Here is an 18,375-nt window from a genome sequence, read left to right on the forward strand (position 1 = left end):
GAAGAACAAGAGAAGAAGAGAAGGGTATTAACAAAGCAGCAGCAGCAGCAGCAGCAGCAGAAGAAGAAGAAGAAGAAGAAGAAAATAAAACTGCATCATCTGCTAAAAGTCTGACATTACTATTAATATTGTCTGTTTGATCATTAATAAACAAGCTGAACAACAACAAGGATTCAAACACTTCCCTGGGGCACAACTGTAGTTACTTCTACATATATCAGTGACTCACCATGCAAGATAACATGCTGCGTCTTCCCTGCCACAAAATTCTCAAACCCACAACAAATTTTAAGTGATACCTTATACCATTGTACTGTCATTAAAAAGCACTGGCATACTACGATTGTGAAAGTTTTTCAGAATTCAAGAAATACTGCATCCACTTATTTGCCATGACCCATCATTACATTTGAGCTCAGAATATGTTCTAAGATCCTATAACAGATGGATGTCAAGGATACCGGATAGAAATTTTGTGGATCACTTCTGCTACCCTTCTTGTAGATAAGTGTGACTATGCTTTCTTTCAACCACTAAGCACAGTTTTTTGTTTGAGATATTCTTGTTATACTGTGGTTCAGAGAGTAGCTATCTTACCTGCAAATTCTGCACAGAATCTGCCTGGGATACTAATGGACTGTAGGTCTTGTTCAGTTTTAGTGTCAGCTGTTTATCAATGCCAGTGTGCCACTGCCACTAATATCTAAATCATGTATCTCTGCAGTGGTGTGCATATTTAAATGGGACAGCACTCCTGGATCAATCCTACAAATTGACATATGCTGGTAATCAGCAGGATTTGCCTTCTACTGATGAAATTCACACATTTGATGGTCCTACTCACAATCAAGTCACCACAGAAGCGTCAGTATTTTCACTTTAACAAATGCAAACACTTACACATTAGGGATCCATTGAATCCAGTCCTGAAATTTATGGATAAGATTGCTCTGATGAAGAATTTCTCAATAAATAAACCAGTAATCTCATGATAGCTTTTGCACCCTAAAACTAGTCTGTTGAGATTATGAGCAACAGTATGTCATGAACCCTTATTGTACCTCTCAAATGAAATAATGTCCCATCCACAGCACTATGCTGGGCTAAAATCTGTTTACCACTATTACACCAAATGTATGATTTTCTAAAGATCAAACATATCAAAAAATATTTTCATATCTGCAAGAATTATCAATATCCATCCACTTTCTCCATTGTGTGTCATAGTCTCTTAGTTTGTATGAGCCTTTTTTACCCCAAGGCTCTTACTCAACATGCAGTACATTATGCTGACATTTTATCGACATACCCCCAGCCACAACGGTGCTTTTGAGCTCCAGAGACAGGAAATCAACCATGAAACACCACCTTAGCTTTCACCATACAGATGGTCTTAATTTACTGCTGTCTTTTAACTACTGATTTCTATTTTTATACCCACAGATTTATTTACTCTACTCTTCTCTTTCTGTTAATGTCCCTCTCATTTTATTAGAGGCAGTATATGAGGTGTAATCAAAAATATGTATTAGAAGCAAAGTAATAAGCTTACATGGAATTTGATTTACTCTTCTTCAAAGTACTGTCATTGGATAGCAGTACACTTATTTCCATGTTGAACCCATGACTGGAAGCCAATGTTGGATCCATGACTGGATGCATTTCCGAAAGGGCATTCAGCTGCTTCGTCATGGCTCTCTCAGTGTCAGGAATGGTGTTAAAGCATTTCCTTTTAAGCACAGTTTTAATTTTTGGGCGGAGCCAGATGTTGCATGGTGCTACAGCTGGTGCGAAAGGCAGACAGGAACATTTTTTTCCAGCCAAAAGCTCACGAATCAGAAGTGAGGTGTGGTTCAAATGGCTCTGAGCACTATGGGACTTAACATCTGAAGTCATCAGTCCCCTGGAACTTAGAACTACTTAAACCTAACTAACCTAAGGACATCACAAACATCCATGCCCAAGGCAGGATTCGAACCTGCGACCGTAGCGATTCCAGACTGAAGCGCCTAGAACCGCTCAGCCACAGCAGCCGGCTATGAGGTGTGGCATGGCACACTGTTGGGATGAAGAAGAAAGCCGTTGGCCCAGCTGTCTGGCCACTTTCATCATACATCGTTTTCCAAATGTTGCAGCATGCCTTTGTAAAATTCAGCTTTTACAGTTCTCCTTGAACAAACTCTGATTGGGGTATACACTTGTTAGCCCTGAATTTTCATTTCAGAATCATAACCACAGGCCCAAGTTTCACCTCCAATTACAATTGAGGACATGAAGTCCTGATCTCAATGAAGATGATCATTCAACTCCATGCAAATTGATACAAAATTTTCCTTCCACTCATCCTTCCTCATTTTCAAATTATCAGTTAAAAATGTTTTGCATGGACTTGTATGAGATGCTAAGTTCCTTGCTAAGCTCTTGAATTGTTATTCAAATGTTTTAACAAACAATTATTCTCACTTTTTGCATTTTTTTTGTTTTTTAGTTTAACAGACATCCCAAACATCGTTCGTTTTCTACCAACTCATTTCCACTTTTAAATTGCTCATGGCGCTTGTAAACAGTCTTCAGAGTTACAGCATTACTGCCATTGACCTATTTCAACATTTCATGAGTTTCTTTAGCAATTTTTTGCAACATGAAACAGGACTATTGAGTTGCACAACACACGACACACGCAGTAAACACCACTTCACTCTGACGTCTCTGGACCCTGACTGACAAGTCAGAACGTGTTCCAACTTGATGCTGCCTGTCTCAATGGATAAGGCTATTGGACAAATTACATCAAATGATTGTACTGTTTGCACTTTCACCATATTTTTTTGATCACACTTCATACAAGCTCATTTTGTCAGATATTAGAATCATTGTTTAGCATTAGGATTTCATTTTATTTTGCCACATAATCTGACAACAAATTTAAATTCAAAATCGTAAGTCTTAACAGAAAATTGTTTGTAGAGAAATTGACCAGAACATTTCTGGAGACTGAAGAGCCAAAGTATTATTTTTCTCTCCACATTCACCATGTTTTACACTGATGCAACTTTACTTTACCTAATGAAATCATTGAATAGAAACATAACCTGGAAAAGGAATAGATTAACAGGACAAGAGTGAACGAGACTTTTTAAAATGAACCACAAAATGAAGGTTAAACAAATTTACACATCATTACGTGCTCTTTCTCCTAATTTTCTTCAATCAGCAGCTTCTTCCCATTTCCAGTTTAATAAATAATAAATATTTGTGTGTCCCTTACACTTGTCTTCATTTATTCTGTTTTTAAAATCTTCCTTTCCCCTTCAAGCTATCTCCTCCTTAACTCAGTTTGTCCCTGAATATAAAAAAAAATACTCCAGTATTTTATATGAATGTGTGGTGTCTGTTCTCTTGGACATGTTAGAATCATTGTTTTGTACTAGGATTTCATTTTATTTTGCCACAGAATCTGATTAACAAATTTCAATTCAAAATTGTACGTCTTAATAGAAATTCGCCTGTAGAAAAAATAACAGGCACCATGCAGAATCCACTGCTATTATACATTATATGTAAACTGAAGGTGAGGAGGTGAATTCTAAATCATATGTCTTAACCGAAATTTGTCTGTAGGATAAAGAACAGACACCATGCAGAATCCACAGCTATTATACATTATATGTCAACTGAAGGTGAGGAGGTGAAGAAAGGAAAGGAAGGAAGGGATCACTGCTGTCAGTTGCATCAGGACATTATTCGGGATCTGTGGCTACAAGTGAAAATCTGTGCCGGACCGAGATACAAACCTAGGACCTCATGCTTACCAAGCGGTCTGGTCTGGTCTGGTAAACATTTTCACTCAGTGCCACCGATTCTGTGTGAGGCCCTGATGCAGCAGACACCAGTGATTCCCTCCCTTTCTTCCCCTCTCCACTTTCAATTTACATGTAGGTATAACATCTGCAGATTCTACGTAGTGTCTGTTCTTTTCGTATGATCTGATTGGCCTAGCTGGGCAATGGATCCACCTTATTCAGTGCAGATGCACAAATATGTCCAACCTCCTTTGGGAATTACAGAGAGCAAACATGGAGGAAATGGACAGGGGCTGTGGATAGGTGGCACTCCACAGTGATGGAGACTGATGTGTTCACCAGGGTCCTGAGGGAGCCTCTACTAGGCTAAAGGACTCTACTATGTTCAGGAACATATTCTGTAATTTTTCTACTTTCTTTCACCTTGTTTATTTGGTACACTGGCACCGTTACGAAACTACTTCTGTCAATGCGACACTGTACCAACGACTAACCTGCTGCACCATGTAATACAAAAAAATGTAATCTGAAACTGAAAGTAGTTGTTGTCTTTAATCTGAAGCCTGGCTTTACGCAACTCTCCATATCTGTCTGTCCTGTATACGCCGTATCATCTCTGCATAATTACTGCAAGCTAAACCCACTTGAACCAGCTTACTATAGTTGAGTTTTGGTCTCTCTCTCTCTATAATTTTCCGGTCTCATATTTCTCTCCATTACCAAATTGAATATTCCTTGGCCCTTCATGTGGAATCTTATCAACCAACCTCTTCTTTTCATGTACCTGTGCCACAAATTTATTTTCTCCTGAAATCCTCTCAGTGTCTCCTCAATGGTCATCTGGCCTATCCCTGTGATCTTCAGCATTCTTCTGTAGCACTGCTTTTCAAAAGCTTCTTTTTCTTCTTATATGACTTAATCATCATCTACATTTCACTCTTATATATATATAAGAGCTACACTAGAGACAAGCACCTTAAGAAATGACTTCCTGTTTCTCAGAAACACTTTTGGCAGTTTGCATTTTATATCCTTGCTACTTCAGCCTTAGTCAGTTATTTTGGTACTCAATATTAAAACTCACTGTCTACTTTTAGCACTCATTTCCTAGTCTAACACACATGGAATCGCCTGATTTAATTTGACTACTCTTCATTACCCTTGTTTCACTTAATGTGCATATTATAACTTCTTTGCAATACACTATCCATTTTGATTAACTGATCTTCCAAGTCCTGTGTCTTTTCTGACAGAATAACAATGTCACCAGCAAATATTACAGAAGTTTTTATTTCTTTTCCCTGAACTTCAATTATCTCTGCTTCCTGTCACATTCTTTGGCTAAATACTCATAAAATTAGTAAGTCCTCCTCCCCCCACCCTTTAAAACTTTCATGCAGGAGTCTCAGTTTTACAACAATGCAAGAAAAGACAGATTGCTACTTACCATAAAGAAGGCTCATCAAGTTGCAGACAGGTGCAATTAAAAGACTCCACAAAGAGTTCAGCCACAACCTTCATCAGTAAAACACACACACACACACACACACACACACACACCCCTACCTTTCACACACACAAAAAGCAAGCACACCTCATGCACACACAACTACCAACTCCAGCATCTTGGGCTGGAATGCAGCTATCATGTGGGATGCAAGCAGCAACCTGGAGGAGGTGGGAAAGTGGAAGAGGAAGGGGTGGGGATGGTGGAGAGTCAGTGAAGAAAATGGTTGGTGTCTTTGGCATGGGAGGCTAGATTACGGGCAATTGATTGGAGGTGTCAACCAGCCACAATGGTGCATCCAGGATTGTTGGGCTTGTGGATTTTGGGGAGCATGTAGAAGGTGTGTGTGCAGGATGTCATAGGGGCAAGGAGCGAAACGGATTCAGGGGAGATTTCTGGAAAGTGCCTAAGGCTTTAAGCAGGGACTGGAGTTTGTGTTGGGCTTCTGGGATGGGATCACTCTGGTAGAGTTTATAGGTGGGGGAGTCAGATAATTGGTAGAGGCCTTCTGCCAGGTAGTCACAGCAATTCATAACAACAGTGGTGGAACCTTTGACTGCAAGTCGTATGGTTAGGTCAAGATTTGTTTTGAGGTTGTTATGGGTGTTCTTTCTTCTACTTAAAGATTGGTGTTCTGATGAAGGGACCTGGGGAAGGATGGAGGGGCTAAGTTGGAGGTAAGGAATTCCTGGAAGTGACCAGCAGGTGATTAGGTGGGATGGGGATCACGATTGGATGGTGGTATGAACTGGAACAGGCAGGGTTCAGTGTTGGAATTAGGCTGGTTTTGGTTGGAGGGATTCTACAGTAACATAGTGTTCCCACATCTTCCACTCAACAATTTCCACCCCGTCTCTCCTTATCATCTCCTCCCCATTCTCATTTCCCACCTTGTTTATTTGCAGCCCTCTACCAATGATCTGCTCATCTCTCCCCACTCCTCTCCTTTTCCCCCCACCTCTCTGCCCAACATCCTTCTGACACTGCCCCTGTTGGCAATCTAGTCCCTGCACACACCACCAGACAGAGTTCATCTCTCTCCCCACCCACACACTACTATCCCTTTCCCTTCCAGTTTCCCACCCCAAGATGCTAGAGTTGGCAGTCATTTGTGCATGGTGTGTGTGTGTGTGTGGGGGGGGGGGGGGGGGGTCGGTGCGTGCGTGCGCGTGTGCCTGTTGTACACTAAGTAGCAATCTGTCTTTTCTTACATTGTTAATATTCCTAGCTGGAGTTTCCCTTGTTTGATTGTCTCAGATTTATAGTACGTAAGTAGGGCCGAAAGCTAAGCTTGATCTTGATGGTTGTCTTGAATGCCACTGGAGCCATTGGCTTCTTCTTCTTCTTCTTCTGGCAGAAGGGTTAGAGGGGAAGTATAAGGGCTGAAGGAAAAGGACTGGTGAGGTTTATGAAATGAGGAGAGTTTGGAAAAGTCGCACTGGACGCTAGGTCAGGGAAGAATTGTTGGACAGGATGAGATGGAAAGCTACTAGCTTACTGATTACTAGTAAAACTCACATAAAAATTAAAGTATTGCTATCCAAAACTGTACTGGTGTGAGATAGTATTATGAAGAAACAAATGAATCATCTCTCACTGAAAACTCAATTCCCTACAAGGGATAACTAAATTACACTCATCGCTCAAATAGTAACATTATTGGATGTGATAAATGTTCATAAATGCAAGTCATTAAAAACCGATTTGGAACACACACACAGGGTTGTACTGAAGCTTAATCTGACAGTGCAAGCATTCATAGGATCCATCTTAAGGTCTGTCTTGAGTACTAAAAGGGTACTTTAGTTACAGGTGTCATACTTTGCGAGCATCTTTTGTAGCTGGCATAGGATTTTCAACAGGAAAGAGCCGTGATATCACTTTCCGTCTGATCAGTCTTTCTGTTAGTTATTTTCATCTGCAGAAGAAATCCAACTGCTTTCAATAGCCTCACTCCTTTGATTTTAACGGAGGTAAGAACCTGCTTTGCTGGTGACAAGTTGAAAAGTTTTAAAATATTTTTAACCAAATTGTATAACTGAATTCAACATTTTACCTCTCTTATGGAAAGATATAACTGCCATTTGGTTGTGTAATATGCTTTATTACACAACCCAGATTTCAGCCTTAGACAATTATCAAGTGTTAAAAATGTCAAAAATAATGTTAAAAATTGTCTGACTTTTTTGGAAAACAAGACATCATTAAAATACTTCTCTTCAGTTACATAAACCTGATATTATTACGTGAAAATGAGAACATTTTTGTGATATGTTTATGCTGATTGCTGCTTACATACAGTGAAATACAGCCTGAAGCTGTAATTTGGTCATTCATTTTATTTCACAGCCTCATCATGTATGTAAGTTATTCAAATTGCCACCCATTTATCATAACACAGCAACGTTCTCTCTTCTACTTACGAAACATCAGGTTTATATAACTGAAGATATATATTTTAACGATAACTTGAGTTCCACATAAGTCAGAAGGTTTTTGACATTTGTAACACTTGATAATGGCCTACCACTGAAATCTGGATTGTATAATAAAGCATATCATACAGTCAAATGGTGGATACATCTTTACATAGCTTTTATATGACCGTGGCTCCACATAAAGGAAAAATCGTTTTACCTATAATTTTCTGTGATACGTTACTGAACAAATATAAATTGCTACTTTTATGTATGAATCTGTATTCTGTAAATTATCTATCTGTTTCAGAAATGGAATGATGAGAAAATGAGATGGAATCCACTAGCTTACAACAATGTTTCACTGCTGTATTTCACAAATCGAGAAATATGGCAACCAGATATTATTCTTGTCAAGTAGGTCTACTTCTATTATTCTCTGACATGTAAATTTTAACAATAAATACGCTAATATTTTATCAAAAGATATTTTTATTTTTAAAATTATTAGCAGCATTCTTCATTTGCAGTACAAACCTAGAACGGTACCTTAGAAATTCTATCTATGTTTCTCCAATAGGCTCTTATGCTATGTGTCTTCCATAGCATTCAAAGTGTCAAAGCAGATAAGGAAGTTCATGGCACAACCATACCTCACCAAATTCATTTTTCCCAAGATCACATGCTGTTCTGCACTACATACAGTAAATTCATTTATCAAAGGGAGCTTGATTATATAAACAGGGAAAATCAAAAAGCAGTGATGGCAGTCCACTTGCTTATCCCACCTGCTGATCTTACAAATGTTTATGCTGTTCATTTAAAGTATTATACCAGACCGCTGGAAAAAAAGCCTATCTTTCTTTCTAAGAAATATAAAATAATAGCAAATATCTTTCTGGCAAACAACTCCTAAGGATGGCAGTTTCATTCACACCATGACACTCTTGCTCAGTCAGTTTGCCAAAATCAGTTTTATAGGTGAACAACATTTTGAAGCACTGGACCCTCAATGTTTAATACACTGCTGGAAGCTCCACTCCCTGGAGCTGCTGGGTGTACATGTTTTAAATTAAATCTCAGCTTGTGATATCTCTTGATGAATTTTTCCTCTGACTATGTAAGTATGACTTTGTCATTAGTATATTGGAGCTACAGGGCAGATGTTACCATAGTTGCCCAACACAATGTAGGCATAAATACCGGACTCGTTCCACACTGGAATCAGAATCTGACAGCACCTGAAGAAGACTGCGAGTCATGCAGTTGAAATATCATGCAGGAAAGATGTGAATTACCGGCAGAAACCAGATTAATCAACATGACAACACCTTGCCGGGAAAGCCTAAAGAATTACATTAGCTTTAAAATAGTTGAGAAACAGATGGACAAGAAACATACCCCTGTTTCACATCTATATTGACTCAGATAGATATCCCACTATTGCTATTAAATATCATTTAAGCTGACATTTAATCATGACATGGTTTCAGTACTGTTATGAACTTGGATAGTCATGATGAGCAAGAACTTTCTGCAGAATAGTGCTGCCAACAGAATCAAATGCCTTCACTTGTTCTGTGAAGGCCACATACAATGACGTTTTCCATTTGGAACATTTCTCTTGTAGTAGTCTGCATGTAAAGATAATGTCTCAAGTGCCTCACTTTTGTGTCAGTTCACACAGATGGTTGGTTACAATATAATACTATTGAGAAATGACTTCATAGTATCTGAGATATGACCTTCCCAGTAGTTTACAAGCTTGGTATTCACCATTAGTTCTCACAATATGCTCTGTCACTGTTTTTAAGTGCGACAACAAATAGAATTTTCATAGTCTAGTGGGATCTGTTCTTGATTATGAAATCACAGACGTGATTGATTAGTATGTCATAATCTTACTTGTTAATTTCTGCAGGTATGTTTCCTGGATCAGCTGCTTTATATGCCATGATATGAGTAATGGCTATCTTGACTTTGGTTAATTTTATGTGTAAATGAATTTCTTCCTTTAAGAATACCTGTGTGATAGTGCTAAATATAATCTCATTAACTTCCCAAACATTTTATAGTAAATGCTTTTTCCAGTAACTGTTAACAGTCTTTTTCCATAAGAAGCTGAGTTCTGTCCTTAGATCTAAGAGGAGTTACTCTGTGAATGGGGGTTCATATACAGTATTAATTGCCTTAAACTTACTGTGAGCAGCATAAGTGATGGCAAAGGGCTGCATTTCCCCCAGCTCAAATTATCACCAATATTTTCTGGTGATATTAGAAAGTATCTTTTGCACTTCAACCTCACCGATTTCGATTACCATCATTTCTAGTTTTCCTTATGCTTCAGTTTTATTTTTATCCTTTCTGTCTCTATTTTCTTTATCTCCCTTCCTGCGTGAAGGAAAACTATTCTCTCTCTCTCTCTCTCTCTCTCTCTCTCTCTCTCTCTCTCTCTCTCTTTTGCTATATATAGTCCACTATCAACATACTCTTCCACAGCTGACTGTTTTCAAGAATCTATGGTCTATAAATTAACTAAAAACTTAACTTTACTAAAAAAATTGTAGCAAGTAGGATTTAGTGCAATATATCTACGTAAAATAGCTGGTTTTTTTAGATTAAATTTCTTGGTTCTTTTATTGGTGTATCATGTCTTTATTGAAATAAATTACTTTCATTCTCATACTTAATACCCCACTCCTGAACCATGGACCTTGCCATTGATGGGGAGGCTGCCTCAGCGATACAGATAGCCATACTGTAGGTGCAACCATAATGGAGGGGTATCTGTTGAGAGGCCAGACAAATGTGTGGTTCCTGAACAGGGGCAGCAGCCTTTTCAGTAGTTGCAGGGGCAACAGTCTGGATGATTGACTGATCTGGCCTTGTAACACTAACCAAAATGGCCTTGCTGTGCTGGTGCTGTGAATGGCTGAAAGCAAGGTGAAACTACAGCCATAATTTCTCCCGAGGGCATGCAGCTTTACTGTACGGTGAAATGATGATGGCGTCCTCTTGGGTAAAATATTCCAGAGGTAAAATAGCCCCCCATTCAGATCTCTGGGCGGGGACTACTCAGGAGGACAATGTTATCAGGAGAAAGAAAACTGGTGTTCTACGCATCGGAGCGTGGAATGTCAAATCCCTTAATCGGGCAGGTAGGTTAGAAAATTTAAAAAGGGAAATGGATAGGTTAAAGTTAGATATAGTGGGAATTAGTGAAGTTCGGTGGCAGGAGGAACAAGACCTCTGGTCAGGTGAATACAGGGTTATAAATACAAAATCGAAGAGGGGTAATGCAGGAGTAGGTTTAATAATGAATAGGAAAATAGGAATGCAGGTAAGCTACTACAAACAGCATAGTGAACACATTATTGTGACCAAGATAGATACGAAGCCAACGCCTACCACAGTGGTACAAGTTTATATGCCAACTAGCTCCGCAGATGACGAAGAGATTGATGAAATGTATGATGAGATAAAAGAAATTATTCAGATAGTGAAGGGAGACGAAAATTTAATAGTCATGGGTGACTGGAACTCGATAGTAGGAAACGGAAGAGAAGGAAACGTACTAGGTGAATATGGAATGGAAGTAAGGAATTAAAGAGGAAGCCGCCTGGTAGAATTTTGCACAGAGCATGACTTAATCATAGCTAACACTTGGTTCAAGAATCGTAAAAGAATGTTGTATACATGGAAGAAGCCTGGAGATGATGGAAGGTCTCAGATAGGTTATATAATGGTAAGACAGAGATTCAGGAACCAGGTTTTAAATTGTAAGACATTTCCAGGGGCAGATGTGGACTCTGACCACAATATATTGGTTATGAACTGTATATTAAAACTGAAGAAACTGCAAAAAAGTGGGAATTTGAGGAGATGGGACCTGGATAAACTGAAAGAACCAGAGGTTGTAAAGAGCTTCAGGGAGAGCATTAGGGTACAATTGACAAGAATGTGGAAAGAAATACAGAAGAAGAAGGATGGGTAGCTTTGAAGGACGAAAAAGTGAAGGTAGCAGAGAATCAAGTAGGTAAAAAGACAAGGGCTAATAGAAATCCTTGGGTAACAGAAGAGATACTGAATTCAATTGATGAAAGGAGAAAATATAAAAATGCAGTAAATGAAGCAGGCAAAAAGGAATACAAACATCTCACAAATGAGAGCAACAGGAAGTGCAAAATGGCTAAGCAGGAATGGCAAGAGGACAAATGTAAGGATGTAGAGACACATATCACTAGGGGTAGGATAGATACTGTCTACAGGAAAATTAAAGAGACCTTTGGAGAAAAGAGAACCACTTGCATGAATATCAAGAGCTCAGATGGAAACCCAGTTCTAAGCAAAGAAGGGAAAGCACAAAGGTGGAAGGAGTACATAGAGGGTCTATACAAGGGCGATGTTCTTGAGGACAATATTGTAGAAATGGAAGAGAATGTAGATGGAGATGAAATAGGAGATATGATACTGCATGAAGAGTTTGACAGAGCACTGAAAGACATAAGTCTAAACAAGGCCCTGGGAGTAGACAACGTTCCATTAGAACTACTGACAGCCTTGGGAGAGCCAGGCCTAACAAAACTCTACCATTTAGTGAGCAAGATGTATGAGACAGGTGAAATACCCTCAGACTTCAAGAAGAATATAATAATTCCAATCCCACAGAAAGCAGGTGTTGGCAGATGTGAAAATTACCGAATTATCAGTTTAATAAGCCACGGCTGCAAAATACTAACACGAATTCTTTACAGACGAATGGAAAAACTGGTAGAAGCCGACCTTGAGGAAGATCAGTTTGGATTCTGTAGAAATGTTGGAACACGTGAAGCAATAATGACCCTGCAACTTATCTTAGAAAATAGATTAAAGAAAGGCAAACCTACGTTTCTAGCATTTGTAGACTTAGAGAAATCTTTTGACAATGTTGACTGGAATACTCTCTTTCAAATTCTGAAGGTGGCAGGGGTAAAATACAGGGAGCAAAAGGCTATTTACAATTTGTACAGAAACCAGATGGCAGTTATGAGAGTCAAGGGGCATGAAAGGGAAGCAGTGATTTGGGAAGGGAGTGAGACAGGGTTGTAGCTTATCTCCGATGTTAAATCTCTATATTGAGCTAGCAGTAAAGGAAACAAAAGAAAAAATCAGAGTAGGAATTAAAATCCATGGAGAAGAAATAAAAACTTTGAGGTTCGCCGATGACTGTCAGAGACCGCAAAGGACTTGGAAGAGCAGTTGAATGGAATGGACAGTGTCTTGAAAGGAGGATATAAGATGAAAATCAACAAAAGCAAAATGAGGATAATGGAATGTAGTCGAATTAAGTCAGGTGATGCTGAGGGAATTAGATTAGGAAATGAGACGCTTAAAGTAGTAACAGAGTTTTGCTATTTGGGGAGCAAAATAACTGATGATGGTCAAAGTAGAGACGATATAAAATGTAGACTGGCAATGGCAAAGAAAGTGTTTCTGAAGAAGAGAAATTTGTTAACATCGAGTATAGATTTAAATGTCAGGAAGTCGTTTCTGAAAGTATTTGTATGGAGTGTAGCCATGTATGGAAGTGAAACGTGGACGACAAATAGTTTGGACAAGAAGAGAATCGAAGCTTTTGAAATGTGGTGCTACAGAAGAATGCTGAAGATTAGATGGGTAGATCACATAACTAATGAGGAGGTACTAAATAGAATTGGAGAGAAGATAAATTTGTAGCACAATTTGACTAGAAGAAGGGATCGGTTGGTAGGGCATATTCTGATGCATCAAGGGATCACCAATTTAGTATTGGAGGGTAGCATGGAGGGTAAAAATCATAGAGGGAGACCAAGAGATGAATACGCTAAGCAGATTCAGAAGGATGTAGGTTGCAGTAGGTACAGTGAGGTGAAGAACCTTGCACAGGATAAAGTAGCAAGGAGAGCTACATCAAACCAGTCTCTGGACTGAAGATCACAACAACAGAAACAGCTACATTGTGTTATCCACAGTTTTTCTGTACCAGCTTTTTTTTTTTTTTTTTTATTTAATACCATTCTATAGACTTTCTTCCATTTAAATAGCTATGTATGGATGGCTTTTAAATTTCACTATTTTTCAGTGCTGCTGGTCATGGTTCTGGTCAATTTGGAGAAACTCGAGTACTCGCAAAATCAGACGGTTCTGTATCCTGGTCGTCTCCAGTTCATTTAGAGTCTTGGTGCTCATCAGATCTGAATAACTGGCCAAAAGATCAACACACATGTGAACTTACACTAACCTTTGCCTCTAAAAGTCAGTTGCTTCAGATGATGACTGACAATAGTACAATGGTATGTACAAAATGCTTTGCTTCTAAACATCAATTGCTTCAGATGCTAACTGACAGTAGCACAATGGTACGTACAAGATGACTAAATTCTCAAATAACCAGTAAAATGAAAGGATTTTATCACTGGATAACTAATGATGCCACCTTATTCTCGTAGATTTTATGCAGTATCAAAAATAAAATTAGCCTTTCAGTAGGAGTTTGAGATGTCATATTTCATAAAATTTGGGAGAATGAATTTCATGAAAGGTGGTTTGGAAGTGTAGAGCACTGTTTATTCTAAAGTAGGTATGATACACGCTATAGCTATAAAATATCAATTACACTCTGCACAATGGATACCAACCTGCTGCTACATAATACTACAACCATTAAAAAATCCCATTGTATACTAAAGTTCATTTTTTTCCGATAGGATTTAACATCCAGTCAATACTAAACTGGAAGAGATGAATCACTGTTTTTCAGGGGCTATGATCCTCAACAGCATTCTGCAAAGAGGCTTTCTGTGATTTATGAACCCCCACAACCTTCCCCACAGCTTTTTCCTACTCACATGGTGAAATTACAAACATTCAATATGGAGTGTCTCACAGTTCCATGTTGGAACCCCTTCTCTTCTTCATTTATCTTAATGATACAAAATACTGTACTCTTAATTTTAACATAAACTGTGTGCAACACCTATGACAGTCTGGAGGTACTGTGCAACAGTGTTACCTAAGAAACAGAGTACTGTTTCAATGAAAGCTATGTAAATGTAAGTGCCACAAACAGTGCCACAATGGAAATTTAACACTAAGAAATACAGTTTAGTATGGAATTATCCACAAGTAACAAATTTGTGAAAAAGGAAATCTGGATAAAATTATTGGGAACCACATTCCAGGAAAACCACAAATGTGACATGCATACAGAATTACTTCTTGTTCTCATCAAATTTGAACTATGTGGTAGAAGTATGGAATGCAACATGGCAAACCAGAAGAAATATGTTAACACTGCAGAAAAAAGCTGCCAGAATTATTTGTGGTGCCAAACCCAGAGAATCACAGCATAACTTTTTTCCTAAATTAGGTGAGCTTAGCACTGAAAGTGTATATACAGGGTGATTATAATTAAACTTTCAAAACACTGTAGACATAACACCACTGGTCAGAATGAAGTCAAATTATCGGATAAGGGGGAAAACATACGGCAGAAGAAAAAAAATAGTGCGAAAATTGATCAATAGACGGTGTTGTATGTGTCAGAATTTGTAAATGGAAACAAAAAAATGGTTCAAATGGCTCGGAACACTATGGGACTTAACATCTATGGTCATCAGTCCCCTAGAACTTAGAACTACTTAAACCTAACTACCTAAGGACATCACACAACACCCAGTCATCACGAGGCAGAGAAAATCCCTGACCCCGCCGGGAATCGAACCCAAATGGAAACACCTGTCATGCGCACGACCCATTGAAGTTGGCATAAACATGCCGGGTACACGGCTTTTCCTCCTTTCACATCTGCGACGTTCGCCATGACTGCCTCGATGCAGGTTTGTGCTCTGCTTGTAAAGCTTTATTACAAGAGGCATAATCCGTATCACTTCAGGCAGGGGGGTTACCTTCATAGTCTCAGATGTTATTGAATTTAGCATATGTTAAAATTCAGGAGTAAGTAAGAAACACATTTTTTTTTTTTTTTTTTTGTTTCCTCAAAAAATGCTGCCCCAAGATACAGACCTCCAAAGATGACACTGCGAACACCATTTTGAAAATGCGATACATTTTGGAAAATTTTTTTTAACTGCAGTGTCTCTGTAAGAGTTGTAGATATTTCATTTGGTTTTTTTATTTGAAAGATAATTGCTTTTTGACTACAATGGCATTCTCTGTTTGGACATATCTGTCGTCAAAGTTCTTTTACTGTCACCTTTTGAATTTTTTTATAATTTACAGATTTTTTTTTTTTTTAATGCCAAACCAGAAAAGTTTGATTTTTTTCTGTTGATTAGTACCATGTAGTACTTATATTCTCTGCAAAGGAGAGCTTCCACTTTTAAATTGGACAGGTTTTATTTTAAAACATTTTTTTTTTTTTTTTTAAGGGTAATGTATGTCTTCATTGAAGTTGGTTCTTACTAATTTCTTTGTTACAATGTTTATTTCTATTATCTTTGTTGCAGTTATTTCTTTTCGCTTTCACTGTTGCAGATATTTCTTACACTTTGTTTTAGTTTCTTGTCAGTTGCTTTGTCATGGTTGTTCATTGCAGGTTTTGTGTATTGTAGTTGTTCAGTGCTAATTTGTTTACTGAAGAGGCTTCTACGAAACTTGATACCATCCAGTGAGTTCTGCATTTTCGTGAGGAATTTGCCAGTTGACACAGTTGCAATGTGTGTTGTGAAAAGGACTGTTTGAAATGTCTTCTGACAAGGGGGCCACAGGAGAGTGAAGTGTGCTGACTGTTTGCATATCCACGAAAGAGTGATATATAAGACAAACAAAAAAACCGACTTTGTTCAGGTTGGGAATAAGTGTTCTCATTTGAAGACTCTGTTTTAAAGTGAAGATATTTCCTGTGACACCTTTTTGTGTTCTAAATGTTTTGTCAGAATAACAACAATGATAGTATCTCAACAAGGTGAAGCCTCCCATGGTGCAGATGATGCAGATTTTGCATCAATAGAGGAAGAATTACACTACTGGCCATTAAAATTGCTACACCACGAAGACGACGTGCTACAGACGCGAAATTTAACTGACAGGAAGAAGATGCTGTGATATGCAAATGATTAGCTTTTCAGAGCATTCACACAAGGTTGGCGCCAGTGGCGACACCTACAACGTGCTGACATGAGGAAAGTTTCCAACTGATTTCTCATACACAAACAGCAGTTGACCGGTGTTGCCTGGTGAAACGTTGTTGTGATGCCTCATTTAAGGAGGAGAAATGCGTACCATCACGTTTCCGACTTTGATAAAGGCTGGACTGTAGCCTATCGCGATTGCGGTTTATCGTCTCGCAACATTGCTGCTCACGTTGGTCGAGATCCAATGACTGTTAGCAGAATATGGAATCAGTGGGTTCACGAGGGTAATATGGAATGCCGTGCTGGATCCCAACGGCCTCGTAACACTAGCAGTCGACATGACAGGCATCTTATTCGCATGGCTGTAATCGATTGTGCAGCCAAGACTCGATGCCTGAGTCAACAGATGGGGACGTTTGCAAGACAACAACCATCTGCACGAACAATTCAACGACGTTTGCAGCAGCATGGACTATCAGCTCAGAGACCATGGCTGCGGTTACTCTTGATGCTGCATCACAGACAGGAGTGCCTGCGATGGTGTACTCAACGACGAACCTGGGTGCACGAATGGCAAAACATCATTTTTTTTTTTGGTGAATCCAGGTTCTGTTTACAGCATCATGATGGTTGCATCCACGTTTGGCGACATCGCAGTGAACGCACACGGGAAGCATGTATTCGTCATCACCATAGTGGCGTATCACCCCGACGTGATGGTATCGGGTGCCATTGGTTACACGTCTCGGTCACCTCTTGTTCGCACTGACGACACTTTGAACAGTGGACGTTACATTTCAGATGTATTATGACCTGCGGCTCTACCCTTCATTCGATCCCTGCGAAACCCTACATTTCAGCAGGATAATGCACGACCGCACGTTGCAGGTCCTGTATGGGCCTTTCTGGATACAGAAAATGTTCGATTGCTGCCCTGGCCAGCACATTCTCCGGACCTCTCACCACGGGAAAATGTCTGGTCAATGGTGGCCGAGCAACTGGCTCGTCACAATACGCCAGTCACTACTCTTGATGAACTGTGGTATCGTGTTGAAGCTGCATGGGCAGCTGTACCTGTACACATCATCCAAGCTCTGTTTGACTCAATGCCCAGGCGTATCAAGGCCGTTATTACGACCAGAGGTGGTTATTCTGGGTACTGATTTCTCAGGATCTATGCACCCAAATTGCGTGAAAATGTAATCGCATGTCAGTTCTAGTATAATATATTTGTCCAATGAATACCTGTTTATCATCTGCATTTCTTCTTGGTGTAGCAATTTTAATGGCCAGTAGTGTAAATACCCTGAATCAGTCAACTACAGAGATAGGTGTTAGTCCTATTAAGAAACCATGGTCAGTGAAGTCGAGTCATAAGCTCTATTCATCATGAAAGCACAGAGAAATTACTAAAGCTACAGATGAATACACTACAGCAAATCTGACCACACTCTTCAAAGTAGAAATTCCATCTTCAGAAGAAAATGAACCAAAGCACTCTTGCACCTCTTGCCAGGAATTTTCCACAAATATCA

The 18,375-nt window shown here is 39.1% G+C and overlaps 2 protein-coding genes across 3 annotated transcripts in view; one reads left to right on the forward strand and one right to left on the reverse strand.

The window, feature by feature from the left end:
- The window catches only part of LOC124612509 (vesicle transport protein USE1), a 133,635-nt gene that overhangs the window by 72,276 nt on the left and 42,984 nt on the right, over window positions 1-18,375 (reverse strand). The window lies entirely within an intron of this gene.
- Window positions 1-18,375, forward strand: part of LOC124612508 (neuronal acetylcholine receptor subunit alpha-10-like) — a 53,630-nt gene that overhangs the window by 11,467 nt on the left and 23,788 nt on the right. Inside the window, exons 5-6 of the mRNA XM_047140753.1 lie at window positions 8,038-8,144; window positions 13,828-14,038. Coding sequence (XP_046996709.1) covers window positions 8,038-8,144; window positions 13,828-14,038 — 318 coding nt within the window. The remainder of the gene's footprint in view (window positions 1-8,037; window positions 8,145-13,827; window positions 14,039-18,375) is intronic.

This window comes from Schistocerca americana, chromosome 4 (assembly GCF_021461395.2).
Source record: "Schistocerca americana isolate TAMUIC-IGC-003095 chromosome 4, iqSchAmer2.1, whole genome shotgun sequence".
Lineage (NCBI taxonomy): Eukaryota > Metazoa > Arthropoda > Insecta > Orthoptera > Acrididae > Schistocerca > Schistocerca americana.